General features: G+C 44.3%; 1 protein-coding gene across 1 annotated transcript in view; it reads left to right on the top strand.

Moving 5' to 3' along the window:
• The window catches only part of CDH23 (cadherin related 23), a 469,716-nt gene that overhangs the window by 313,339 nt on the left and 142,791 nt on the right, over nucleotides 1–13,586 (top strand). The window contains exons 19-20 of the mRNA XM_088144253.1: nucleotides 4,316–4,432; nucleotides 11,464–11,576. Coding sequence (XP_088000379.1) covers nucleotides 4,316–4,432; nucleotides 11,464–11,576 — 230 coding nt within the window. The remainder of the gene's footprint in view (nucleotides 1–4,315; nucleotides 4,433–11,463; nucleotides 11,577–13,586) is intronic.

Raw genomic sequence — 13,586 nt, 5'->3', positions numbered from 1 at the left:
CCACCTTCTCTCCGTCTCGGTGAATTTGCGGGAGGCGTAGGCGCATGGGTGGATGGCCCCCTCCGGGCTGGGCTGGAGCAGGACTGCCCCCGTTGCCACGTCTGACGCATCTACTTGGATTATAAACCGCCGATCTGGGTCAGGATGGCGCAGGATCGGCTCCGCTGTGAACCGCCGTTTTAGCTCCTCAAACGCCCCCTGGCATTCTGCAGTCCACGCAAGTGCCATGCTGGGCTTGGGGGGTTTCCCAGTGCCCTTGGTCTTCAGCAGGTCGGTTAGGGGAAGGGCGATTTGGGCGAAGTTTGGGATAAACTGTCTATAGAAGTTCGCAAACCCTAGGAAGCTTTGGAGTTGCCTCCGGGTTCGCGGCGCTTCCCAGCCCAGGACATCCTTTACTTTCGCCGGGTCCATCTCAATTCCCCGGCTGGATATTCGGTAGCCGAGGTAGTCTAGTTGCTCTCGATGGAACTCGCATTTCGATAGCTTCGCGTACAGCTGTGCCTTCAGCAGTCTCTGGAGCACCGTGCGCACCAGGCTCACGTGCTCCGCCAGGGTTTCGGTGTAGATGAGGATGTCGTCCAGGTAGACCAGGACGCCCCGATAGAGTAGGTCGTGCAGCACCTCATTTATTAGCTGCATAAATACCCCCGGGGCCCCTTTTAATCCGAACAGCATCACGGAAAACTGGTAGCTTCCGAGCGGCGTGTTGAACGCCGTCTTCCACTCATCTTTTGCGCGGATCCTGACTCTGAAGTAAGCTTCGCGCAAGTCCAGTTTTGTGAACACCCTCCCCTTAGACAGATGCGACATCAAGTCCTTCATCAGGGGGAGGGGGTATTTGTACTCCGTGCTGATTGCGTTCAGCCCCCGGTAGTCCACGCACATTCGAAGCGAGCCATCCTTCTTCTCCCGGAATAGTACCGGGGCCGCTACTGGTGACTTCGCGGGTTGGATGAATCCCCGCGCCAGGTTCTTGTCTATCAACTCCCCCAGAGCCCCCATCTCTCTCCTTGACAGGGAGTACATTTTCGGCTTAGGCAGGGTCGCCCCTGGCTCTAACTCGATGGCGCAATCACTGGGCCGGTGTGGTGGGAGCTGGTCGGACTCCTTCTCCCCGAACGCTGCCGCCAGGTCTCGATACTGCCTCGGGATTCCGCCGCCCATCGTGGGTTCCCCGGGCCCGGCCTCTCTCTTTGCGGTTGTCTTGCCAGTCGCCGCTGCCTCCCCACGCCTCGGGATCGTTGCGGGTCTCCGGGGTCCCGGCGCTGCTGCTGCTGCTGTTGCCAGCCGGATCTCAGGCTCCGTCTGCTCTCGCCCCGTCTCCCGGTGTCCCGGACCCTCCACTTGCCCGTCTGTGGTTGCGGCCGCACCCGTCTCCACGGCTCGGTCCCCTCGGCTTTCGCACTTCGCCGGCCTGTCGACCCGTGGGTTCCGTCGTCGCAGCCACGCCAAGCCGAGTACCACCGCGTAGTCAGCCACCGGGACCACCACAAATCTCAGTTCTTCCCGGTGACTCCCGATCGTCATCTGGACCGGCTCGGTGTAATACTGAGCTGGCCCCCCCCTGCCAGCGTGCCGTCTAGCTGGCTGAATGCAATGGGCTCCCAGAGGCGCCTCAGCTGTAGTCCGAGCCCCGAGACCACAGCTGGGTGCATCAAGCAGTGGGTGCAGCCTGAATCCAGTAGCGCCCGCAGCTGTGCCTCCCCTCCGGATCTCACCCCCCGGATGTGTATTCTCACCCGGAATGGAGGGCAGTCCTCATCTCCTATTGGGTCCGCGCGCCTCGACTCCCCTGCTCGCACTGGGACGCCGTTCAGTGCAAGCGCGCCTCGTTTCCCGCCGGCTCCGAGTCCTCTCCGGAGGACGCTGTCTCCGGGGTCGACCACCCCCCGCGTCCTTTCTCGGTCACCGCCGCCACTGCCCCCTTCCGCGGTCGGTCGCCAGCCCTTTTCCCGGTCGCACGCGGGGGCTTGACTTCAGGCCGTGGTGAGGCTCCTTCCCGCTCCGTCGGGCACTGCGCCGCTCGGTGGCCTCTGCCTCCGCACCGGAAGCACAGGTTCGGGGCTCTGGTCGCCTCTCGCACCCCGGTGGACTGCCGCCGACTGCTCCGCCTTTCCTCGGGGGTTCTCTCCCTCGGCTGGTCCCTCGTCTGGTCCCGTCGCCTCGCGCTCTGTTGGATCTGCCGCCATGCCGATTCCGCCGTTCCGGCCAGCCAGATCCAATCCTTCACTGTGGACGGGTCGTCCCGTCCCAGTGCCCGCTCCAGGATCTCTGGATTGAGCCCCCTCTTAAAATACTTCACCCTCAGGGACTCCGGCCAGTCCGTGAGCTTCTCTGCCAATCTCCGGAACTCCAGGGCGTACTCTGATACCGACTTGCCCCGCTGTCTGAACTGCAGGATGTCGTCCTCCGCCCGCTTGGTGCTCAATGTGTCCTCGAATCTGTCCTGGAGCGCCTGCATGAAGTCCGGGAAACTCTGTAGTTCCGCCGCGTTGGCATCGTATAGTCCGATCACCCAGCTAGCTGCTTGACCATCTAGCAGCTCGGCCACGTAGGATACTCTATCCTCGTCCCTAGCGAATAGGTGACCACCCCTCTGCATGAACCCCCTAACGTGCGTCAAAAAGTGCGGCAGCTGTTCAGGGTCCCCTGAGAACTTCCCAGTGATACCTCGAAGTCTCAGGGCGTCTGCCGCCCGTCGGTCCACCGACCGGGGCATCGTGGGCGGTGCTGGCTGAGGTGCCGGACCGCCACCCCTGTTGCTCGCCCCCTCGCTCACCGCAGGTGGTCCCACTCTCTGTAGCAGGGTCTGGAGCATCGCCTCCATGGCGTCTAGGCGCCACTCGACTCTCTCCTCTAGTCGGGCGAACTTCTCGTCCCACTCGCGGTTCCGGGACCCTGAACCTCGGGTCATCGTGACGCCTGAACCGTCTGGCCCTTGGTTCACGCCCATCGACCACCGCTCGGCTGGAGGGCGCCCGGTCCTGGCCGCTGTCCCGTCGCTCCCGGGTGGCTCCGACCGTCCCTCCTCGAGCCTGGGTTCCTTGTGCTCCAGCTGACCCACGGATTCCTCGTCGCTGGTCATGCCTGTATTGGAAAAGGAAACGCTCCTCAGTGGTACCGGGTAGCGCTAACGGTGCGTCCTGGCTTTATGTAAGGTTTTCCCCGTTCGACAGAGAAACTCTCGTGACACGTGTGGTTCACAAAGAAGGTTTACTCATGCGTAATGTAGTAGTCACAAGCAAAGCCAGGACTGGCTTGGTACAATTGCATCATTTGTTATATTCCCCCCTTCCCGCGCTTTTTTCCCGCCCCGCGATCACGTTGCAGCTGCGGATTATGGGCCCCCAATAATCCCCCTTGATTGTTCATGATGGCAGGATCGGTCAGGGTCTATTGTCCTTGATTGCCAGTCCCCCTCCGGCTGGGTTGGTTCCTCCCCGTTACGTGCAAGCCCGCGGGTTCTGTGCTGCGTTGCGATCTTGTTTCGCTGCCTGCGGCCCCGTTCATTGCTGGCTCGCGCCGTTATCAGTTTATAGTTAAAAGCTTCCGCTGCGGTTTTCCGGTTGGCTGGGTGCAGGTGGCCCGTTAATTAGCGGCGCTTTCAGTTCCTCTTTTCCCCGCTAGCTACCACCGGTGGATTCCGCGTGGTCTGGCTGCGAGCTTCCCTGAAGCCCCGTGCTTCCCTGAAGCCCCGTGCTGACCGAACCTGACATATATAACCCGATGGATGAAGCTCAGGTTAACTTTGTATCCTTAATTCAACCTTTCCCAATTGGGTGCCTCCCCATGGAGTTCAGCTTCAACGTGTCATTTTTCTCTATGGCATATGTAAATCCTGGAATTAAAGGAGTATGAACCTTAAGATGACACTTAGGGTGGAAAAGTCTTCTGTACTAGCTCTTTTTTCTGGAAGTGCATGGAATTTTCTCTTGTTTAACTACATAGAGTCCATACAACCTGGTCTGTAGTCCAGTGCTTTGATCATTCCATGTGTCTTTATTATATTTTTTCTGATATAGTCATTTTTCTCCACTCGTATCACCCACAACAGATTTTGATTGCAGATAACCAATTTACCCTGTACCATACTTGGAGAAGTCTTATTTGTTTATTTATTATTTTGATTTCAAAGTGCCCAATTCTATAGTGACTCTGAGCAGCTTACAGATAAAAATTAAAAGAAAACAAAATGTATCAAGGGGGAAAAAAAGCTACTGGACTACGAATTTTGCAAATTGAAATCAGCAATAAACTTATACTAGTCTAATTTGGCTTGTGAACTTTTGAGCTTATTTTTCTTGCTTTCTTCAAGGAGCAACAGTGCTATTTCTAAATGCTACTGACTTTGACCGGTCAAGAGAATATGGCCAAGAATCTATTATTTACTCTTTGGAAGGATCTTCTCACTTTCGCATTAATGCTCGTTCCGGTAAGTATAACTATGGCATTTTCCTTTCTTTCATTTTTCTTGATTTCTTGATTTTTAAGGTTTTTTTTTTCAATTTGATGGCTCTGCTTTCCCTCATCTAACAAACTGTCCATTCAAAGAGAAATAAAAATACAGTTCGGAATGCAAGGATCATACTGCTTAACCCCAGTGCAAGATCAGTTTATTATAATTCTCATGAAACATTTGTGTTATGGAAATGTTCAAATTGCCCAGAATTCAAAGCCACATGCATTCTGCAAATCAAAGCAAATTGCCTTAAAGCTCAGAAGCATAATCTGTTCTTTGAATGACATGCCAGAAATGGCCAGCTCCAGAAAATGAACAAAGCCAAGACAAAAACATGATTTAATTTTAATTTAATTAGTTAAATACAGTTAATAAGATCACTCCCCACATTTAATCATTTCTCACTGTCATATTAAAAATTACAATTCAATTATAATGCAAACTTTTGGAGTGGAGCATGGCATCCAAGGATTTGGGGAACCCATCCCAAAACAAGTTGAAACTATTAAAATGCCATTCCCAAGGTTTTGTTTTGCTTCACACGGAAAATATGAACACCTCCCAAATCTGAGTGGTGGAAGGGGCATTTAAGCACTGAATACTATACCTGCTCAGTGTGGAAATCCAAAATAAATATCTGTCTGACTATCTTCCACCTGATCACATCAATGAACTACAAAACACAGATTCTTTGGTTTCACTGTCACACTGCTTTTAGGAAGATCTTTCTTAATGTTCAGTCAGAATCATCTCTCCTGTAACCTAAATCCAGTATTCTATGTCCTGAATTCCACAGTAACTGACAATACATCTTGACTTTCTACTGGGTGACATCCTTTCCAGTATATGAAGAACACTAACTTATCCCCTACCATTCTTCTCTTCTGAAAACAAAGCACTTCCAATTTCTTCAGTCTCTCTTCACTATGAGAACTAGTATACAAGGTGTTAAAGTGTTCAACTTCAGGAAAACCCAGGTTCAAGCCTAACCTTAGCCATAAGAACTTCACTGGATGACCTTGGGTTAGTCACAGTCTCTCAGGCCAATCTACTTCACACACTTGTTGGTGTAAGGATAAAATGAAGGCAGGATATAAATCGTAATAAAACTAATAGTAATAGTAGTACTAGTAGTAATAACAATAACAGTTGTCTGAACTTGTCTTAAAATGTGATGTGACACACTATTTGAAGTGGGCTCTCACCAATGCACACAAAAGTGGAACAATTATGGTCATGTTTTTATCATTCTCAGATTTCAATCCTGCATCATGCTCTCCACAATTTCCTTTTTCTGGTTGAAAAAGTCTGAGCCAAAATAGGAACTGAATAGCCCTGCTTTTTCTTTGTAACCTCTTGACATTTGGGTGTCTTTGCTGAGGCGCTGATACATTAACTCTTTCTTTTATTTGAATTGAAGTCTTTTGTTGTTGTTGTTGTTCTTAGAATCTAATGCCAACCTCACATCTTTTAACTTTCCTGACATGTCTCTACAGTCTTGACTGCCTTTCTTTCCACCAACTATCCTTGTTTGTTTTCAAAATGTCATGAAGTTTTTTGAGCAGCTGCATTGGGTCCTTCTCATGTCTTCCTTCTTTTTCTAATCAGATTTGTTTGCAGTTGTGCTTTCAGTATCTCCTCTTTGTTTAGGGATTTCCACTTACTTTTTGCTCCTTTTCCAGTAGCTTCCTCTGCCATGAAATCCTACTTACCGTGCCCTGAGTTTATTAAAATCCACTTTTTGAAGTCTAGCATATATGTTACACTTGGCTTCTTAGTGCTTGGTTCTTTCTTTTCCTTAAGAACTCCAATGTTACTTGGTCATTTTCTCCCAATGTTCTTATTACTTCCTGCTAAATCTTCTCTTTTAGTGAGTATCAGGTAAAGAATAGCTGAACCTCTTGTGCCTTCTTAACAGAGAAAATTTTCAGGGTCAGAAATTTTTTGGAAGGACCATTTTTGCAGAGTTTATGTCCCAGCAGATATCAGGTTCATTAAATACCCTACCATTACTACATTACTATTTCATCTGTCTTTGAAAGAGAGTAGTTTGTGGAAAATACCTTTTCAAGGCATCAGGCTAGAAACCAGGAGACCATTAATTCTAGTCCTGCCTTAAGCACAAAGCCAGCTGGGTGATTTTGAGCCAGTCCCTGTCTCTCAGCCCTAGGAAGGAGGCAATGGCAAAGCACTTCTGAAAAACTTTCTTGCTGAGAAAACTGCAGAGAGTTGTCCAGGCAGGTGTCAGGAGTCAAGATTGACTTGACGTGTGTGTGTGCGCACACATATGTATACATGATATTATATGTATTGTTTTGATTAATTGCAGGTTTTTAATGTTATTGTAAACCACCAACAGCTGTTGGAGCTTGGTGGTATATAAGTACTTGCAACAAACAAACAAAAGAATCTCTTTAGTTAGTCGACCAAGAACTAACTATCATTGACTACAAGTTTTATTTATTCCTCAATTTATTTTGTCCCAGAGCTCACTCTCTCTAGCACTGCCAAGTTTATTCATTAAGATTTGTGAGCATGTGTGTATACTTTTAACACAAGTTAAAGTCTTCCTCCCTTTCTGCTGCACCTGTTCCTTTTGAGCAAGCAGTATCCTTCAATTGTTGTATTCCAGTCATAGGACTTATCCCACCAGTTCTCTGTTAAAGCTATTAAATCATATTTCCTTCCTGCACTGAATTCAAGCTAATATTGCTTACTTCCCATATTCTGATCATTAAACTACAGACAATGAAGGCCATGAACTTCGTGAGCCCATGTTCTTTCTGTGTGTCACTGAATGATTTAATAGGCCTCATTGCAGCATCATTCCCTCTTCTTTCTATAGACCACAAATCTTTATCTGAATTCTTTACCGGAGGGTTTTCATCTCCAACCCATACAAGATTCAGTTTAAAACCCTCCAATCTCACTTCCAAATTCCTAGTCGTTATTATTCACAGCCAGGAAGATTAGATTTTCACAGGACCTTATTAGCCAGATGTATTGAAAGCAGGGGGAGGGGGGGTTAGGTTACAGAATCTTGTATGTACTTTACCATCCATTTATCGGTAAGTTTGTTACAATGGGGATCCTTTGGTCTTGTTGCTGATCACATCTTAAAGCAGTGGAGAGGTTACTACTTGCTTCACAAATATGGGAGAAATGTGCAGATGTTGCCCTGTAATATTTTGCAAACTACCATTCTCTTTCCCAGGCTCTGAGAAGTCCGTTACACCCACCATAGCTACACACATTTTTACCATTCATTGTAAAGCACATTCCATTCCATTCCATTCCATTCCATTCCTCCATCCAGAGAATTTGGTTTATGATTCCAGAATATGGTTTCTTCCATTAAATCCATTTGCTTGCAGTATTCTGCTCCCCTTAGTCCTCTTCCATAAATTGGAAGGAGGTATAAGAACACCATCTGAGCCCCCAAGATTCTTGAACTCCCTTCCTAGATAGTCAAAATTCACAGCGATGCTGTGGTAACTATAATTTCTAGTATCACTTGTCCCAAATGAATTAGCAGGAAGGAATAACTGTCAGTGGAGTCAATAAGCCTGATCCTTGCTTCTGGCAAACAATACCTAAAAGATCTGGTTTGCACACATTTGTTACAGTTCTTCATGGTTTAAATCGCTAACTACCACAGTTATTCTCTTCTTGCAAGGTGTAGCTGCATCTCCTCTGCTCTTCAAGTGTACTAACTGTTGTTCCACACCATTCCTTTTTCTTCCTTGAAACCTCAAAACCTGTTTCTTCTGCAAGAGCCTGAAAGCTGTTGCTGAACTCCAGCAGAGCAGAATATCTTCTGGGTTTCTTGTTTCTGGTCATCACATTTGTCTTCTAGGCTTACCTTTTTTGTTTGATTGCCTTCCTGATGGAGAGCAGCTTCTTCCATGATCTCTTGTAGTGCCTCCTTTATTTGATCTGATAAGTCTTCACCCTCCCTCATGAGCTTAGTCTGGTCACTCCTTGCTACAATCCTCTGACCTCTTCAAACATCACTACAAGTTTGCACTTATTCTAAATAAATGGCAAATTATTTACAGGCATAAACATAGACATGCTATAAGCAGGTTACAACTACCAAGTCCTGTTTATGCTTCTTCACTTTCTTTTTCCTCAAGCTACCATAAAAATCTGTTACTTTCTTGTTTGATTCTTAGACCTCAAATTAACCACCTACACACTGTTGATTTAGACAGAAAATTTGTTAGGGACTCCTCCTTAGAGTCCCCCAGCAAACTCTACTGGGAAATTCCTACTTACACACCTTGTTCACTCACTCAGTGAGTTCACTTCTTGGAACCCAGCTGCCTTATATCACTCCTACCATCTCAGGACGAAGCAGTCAGGCACCCACCATTGTCAATCAGCAGGTCACAAGACGTACCTTTGCAACTGATAGCTATGAGGGAGAGGACCTCTGCTTCTTTAATCACCCTCCTCTCTTCTTTGTGTTTTCCTTCTGTTAAACTCAGGACTTACAAGATTAGCAAAGATGATTCTCGGTGCATAATAGAGACTATGTGCTATATGATGCAGTGTTCCCCCACAATGGAAGTATGTACTTCTTTATAAACATGCCTGTACTTTAAGATCATCTGTGGAAATGCACCAACAGGTCCTTGCACTAGTGCTGGAATTCTTCCTTTAAAATGTCTTTAAATGTCCTTATGTTTGATACCAACCCAGATGAATCTTAGATGTCAAGTAAAAGTAGATTTATTTGCCAGAGCTTTTTAATTTCACTAGCTGCTTTGAAAGTTGTAATAATTTTAATCTGCTTCTCCTCTAAAGTTTTATTGAATGTGAATTTCAGTGTTAATTTCACATATTCTTTCTCTACTTTAATTTCTTTCAATTTTATATTTATTAATGTGTATTATTTCAATTTTTACCCTGCCTTTCTCTTTTCATGTTGGTCAAAGCAGCTAACAAACAAAATAATAATATTTCCAAGCTCCTCATCCAGAAGAGATACAACTGAGACTGACCAATCATTTTCTCAGCTCTTCCAAGTCAAAAGAAGGAATTTCATTGACTACTTCTTTTTATAACAGTCATACCCACTGCCTGAGTGGATTCTGTAACCCATAAATTGCATGAGGATTTATCAGATTTCACCTATAGAGAAGGGAAGAAAACCCCAAGCACATTGAAGAAACAGATTATTTAGCTAATCTTTGTTTGCCCTCCCAAGACAGCTTTCAAACCAATTGGTAAAACAAAAAAATATAAATATAAATAAATAAATAAAATTAAGAGAAGACTTTAGATGTAGAAAAGAGAGCTGAATCTCACCCACATAACATTCATTACATCAGGATGAAATGAGATCTTGACACCATCCATGCCTGAGTCTGTTAAAAATGTGGTATTTAAGCAATTCTTTTTGCAAACCATAAAGCTAATCTTGATATTTTAATGGTTGGTTTTACTTGTCATTATAAGTTACCTTAAAATGTCCCTTGATTGGGCAGGATATATTAAGAGGGGCAGGAAGAGGATCTAGGCTAGCAATAGAAATAATAGTAGGAAAAGCAGCAGGAGCAGTAGCAGTATTAGTAGTATTAATATTAGCTTTTCCCAATCTTATCCTCTCAAGAAGGGCATCAACACCCATAACTCCCAACCATCATGACCATATTGGATGGGGCTCTGGAATTTAAAGTCCTGCTTCAAGCATCTACCAGCATCAGACTGCAGAAACACAGAATCCATTCCATATCAATGATTTAGTGCAGGGATACAAAATGTGATTGACTCTTGTTGCCTTGCCTATATTTTTCCCGATGCCACTGTTCAATTTACAGAATTGTCAAACGATCTGGAAAAGGCATAGCAGTGCTTTTGATGTGCTATCACTTTCAGTCTCTTGCCTTGTTCCCCTATTCTGTAGGAAGGGAGATGATTCTGCGTGCCAAAAAAGGGGCAACTTAAGAACTCTGTAAGAACAGCATCACTAAAATTAGCTGAACCTGCTCTGTGAAGGTGTGCCTAATTGGACGTAACTTTGTGGGCAAAGTGGACCAATTCATCACTGAGACATGTTCCTTTTTTTTTTTTTTTAAGTCCCCCACTGACTTTTTTTTCCAGTCTACAGATTAATGGGTATCACAGGAACTTGGGAGGCAAATGTATTTCAGTGAATCTTTTGACCTCTTGCAGTTCAAGATCAATTTTTAATCGTTTCCCCCAGATAATCTGCTGTGGACAGCCCCTTAAAATTCAAGTGATTTGTGTTTGACCAGGGAATTGAACTTCACTGTATAGGCTGAATACTGGGGCTGTGGGGCAGGGAATGGATGAATGATTCCATCTTGGTTAGCCTACTGTACAAACAAGACAATTGGGCACCTTTCAGTTCATTATTGGAGCAATAAGAGGGAAGATCAGACAGCTTCAGAAGGCTATTAGAGAAGTATTAGATAGTGGATCACACCCAGATAGCTCTTTCATGCACTTCAAACCTACAGACGTTATCTTGAGCATCATAGCATCATAGTTTAGACTGAATTTACAATACAGTTGAAACAAGGCATACATGATTCCAAATAAGAATTCCTTTGACATTGGAGGTACTGTACATCTGATTACAAAATTACCCAAACATACAATTGACCTGGGACTTCTTTTTCTTCAGCTTTCCTGTTTCCATAGCTTCCAGCTTACATCCTCTAGTTCCTGCTAATAGCTTTTGTAGGGCTTTATATCTTTTCTTTCTTTCAAGTAGACTGACTTTTTACTTCCCATTCAGATGCTGCAATGTTTCAGCATTCTGTTGCTAATCCCGTCTTTCTTAGCAATTAGAAGGCGTACCTTCTGTGACATCATGAAAGGTAAAGAGGTTTGCAAGAACGTCCATGTGACTATGCCATATTGTTCTGTATAATCTTAGGAAAAGAATATATAACTTAAATCCCTCTGAGCCACTGCCATCCAATTTACAAGCTCTTCCTTCTCTTTTCACTCCTCTCTCTTCTCTGCTTCAGGGGAAATCACTACCACATCTCTCCTGGACCGGGAAGCTAAATCAGAATATATACTCATTGTGCGAGCAGTGGACGGCGGTGTTGGTCACAATCAGAAAACTGGCATTGCAACTGTGAGTTTCACTGCTATGGCTTCATTTGATGTTTGCAACATAGTTATGTGTCTAAATTCTTTTAACAATAATTGGCCTTTCTACCTTCAACAGAACAGAACTGTTCTTCCATGACTTAGAAACTTTCACATGGCCACCTACTCAGCGCTTTAAGAAAAGAGCAAAGAGGTGGGATTGTTTTGGAGAAGACTTGTTGAAATGTCATCTCAACTTGATCTCCCGTATTAGATTACTACATGACATTGTAGTAAATCAAATGTACTGTATCTTCTACTTTTGTATAGATGTATACAAAGTATTACACAAGTAATTGAAGAATTTACTTTTCCACTGATGGACTTTTCTGTCATAGACATTTTAAGCAGGTAACTCTAGTCCTAATACTTTTCTACAAACACTTAACACAGAACATTGGAGGTTGCCATCCAGGTACATTTAAAGCAACCAAAAACAGTCCTTCCACTGATTAAAAAAAAAAAAAAAACTTAAGAGGAAAAAGGCTGACTTGTAAAGGGTTTTCTTTAAGATGTTATTTAGCTTAGATCATTTTTTAAAAAAAGGCTGGAGGAAACAAGAAGAAAGGCGGATTGTGTATTACCCTACAAGATCTGGCTGAGATGTTCATTTTCTTTCTCCTTTCTTCGGTCATGAAACAGTCCTAGTCTTCCAGACTCCCATTTGTATCTTTTTTGTGCCTAATGAGAAGCTATGACCAGGTGTATCTGGAAAGATCATAGATCTGATGAGAGTACGGGGCTGCTGGATGGCACTCAAACCTAGGCTATTCCCTATCTGGGAAAATGAGTTTGCACATGTTTGGGGTGAACTAATTTTCTGCTTGTTAAGTCTTTTCAAACTAGATTAAAATATTTCTCTTCTTGTATAGGCAAAATGCCTGAGGTTGGAGGTCTTTGCGGAATTATTTTGAATTCACCGCTTGCATTTCTATAGCTCTTGATTAACTTAGGAGCTTACTGAAGCTGAGCATTTTATCTTGTTCAGAACCATGACAAGCCTTCTGTGGGTTGATTTGACAATATGGAGTTCTGGATTTTGATTTAGGAGACCTGGGTTCATATCCTTGCCTCACCATTAAGCTCTCTGGATTATCTTGGCCAGCTATCATCATTCAACTGAGCCAAACTTGTATTTTCAGTTTCCAAATGAGATGTGAAAATTCTATATATGTTAACTTCTGCTTCTTAGAGCATAGAGGAAAATCAGCATACCAAGATATTAATGTAATAATAATTGTTTTATAATTGTTATTTGTTCTTCCCTCTGCTCCTTTCACTTTTTCACCCTGGCCTGGAATGAGTGAAGAGAATATATACGAAGAAACTCTTAGGCCATGTTATTTATAAGCAGGTCTCATATTTTTGCTTAGAGAAAAAGCAATATGATAAAAAAAAAAAGAAAGAAAAAAAAACCTTTGGCAAAGTTAAGGAGATATGCTCATTAGGTGAGGTTTGTCTTTTGCTAGAACCACTTTTTTTACTGTACAGTATTAGAAATTCCTTCCCATTTCCAGTCTCTGCTTATTTTACATTTGGGGGTTTTTTTCTCTCTCTCTTTTTAATTCCTCCTCTTTTCATTCCCAGATATCCTGCAAACCATCAGCAACTGCTCCTCTATCAGGTCACTGCCCTAGGGCACACAGCTAATAGGAATTTCAAACGGTTTAAATAATTTACAAGGACAGTGAGAGATCAAGGAGGTGTGCTTAAGCGTCTTGTTTCTTTTTCCATTCCAAGCCGCTTCCATGAGTTGCTGTGATGTCTATAGGTTTAGATGTGATTATTATTTTATTGGCAATTCAGTTCCCTTATCTCAAGTATATATATTTTAATCCAAAGTGTTTTGCATCAAGTTTCTTTTGTGAATTCTGCAGCAAAGTTCATGTCATCCGTAGTGTCGGTTTTGTTTCATTTCAGGGTAGCGTACGTTGATAAAAACTGCAGCCTTTGGTACTGTGTGGAGAAAGAGGAAATGTAAAACTTCTGATGATAA

Source organism: Python bivittatus, unplaced genomic scaffold, assembly GCF_059951505.1.
Source record: "Python bivittatus isolate LINGU-HERP-01145 unplaced genomic scaffold, Pbiv_v1 ctg000400_np1212, whole genome shotgun sequence".
Classification (NCBI taxonomy): Eukaryota; Metazoa; Chordata; class Lepidosauria; order Squamata; family Pythonidae; genus Python; species Python bivittatus.
This window is presented reverse-complemented; position numbering and strand designations above follow the sequence as displayed.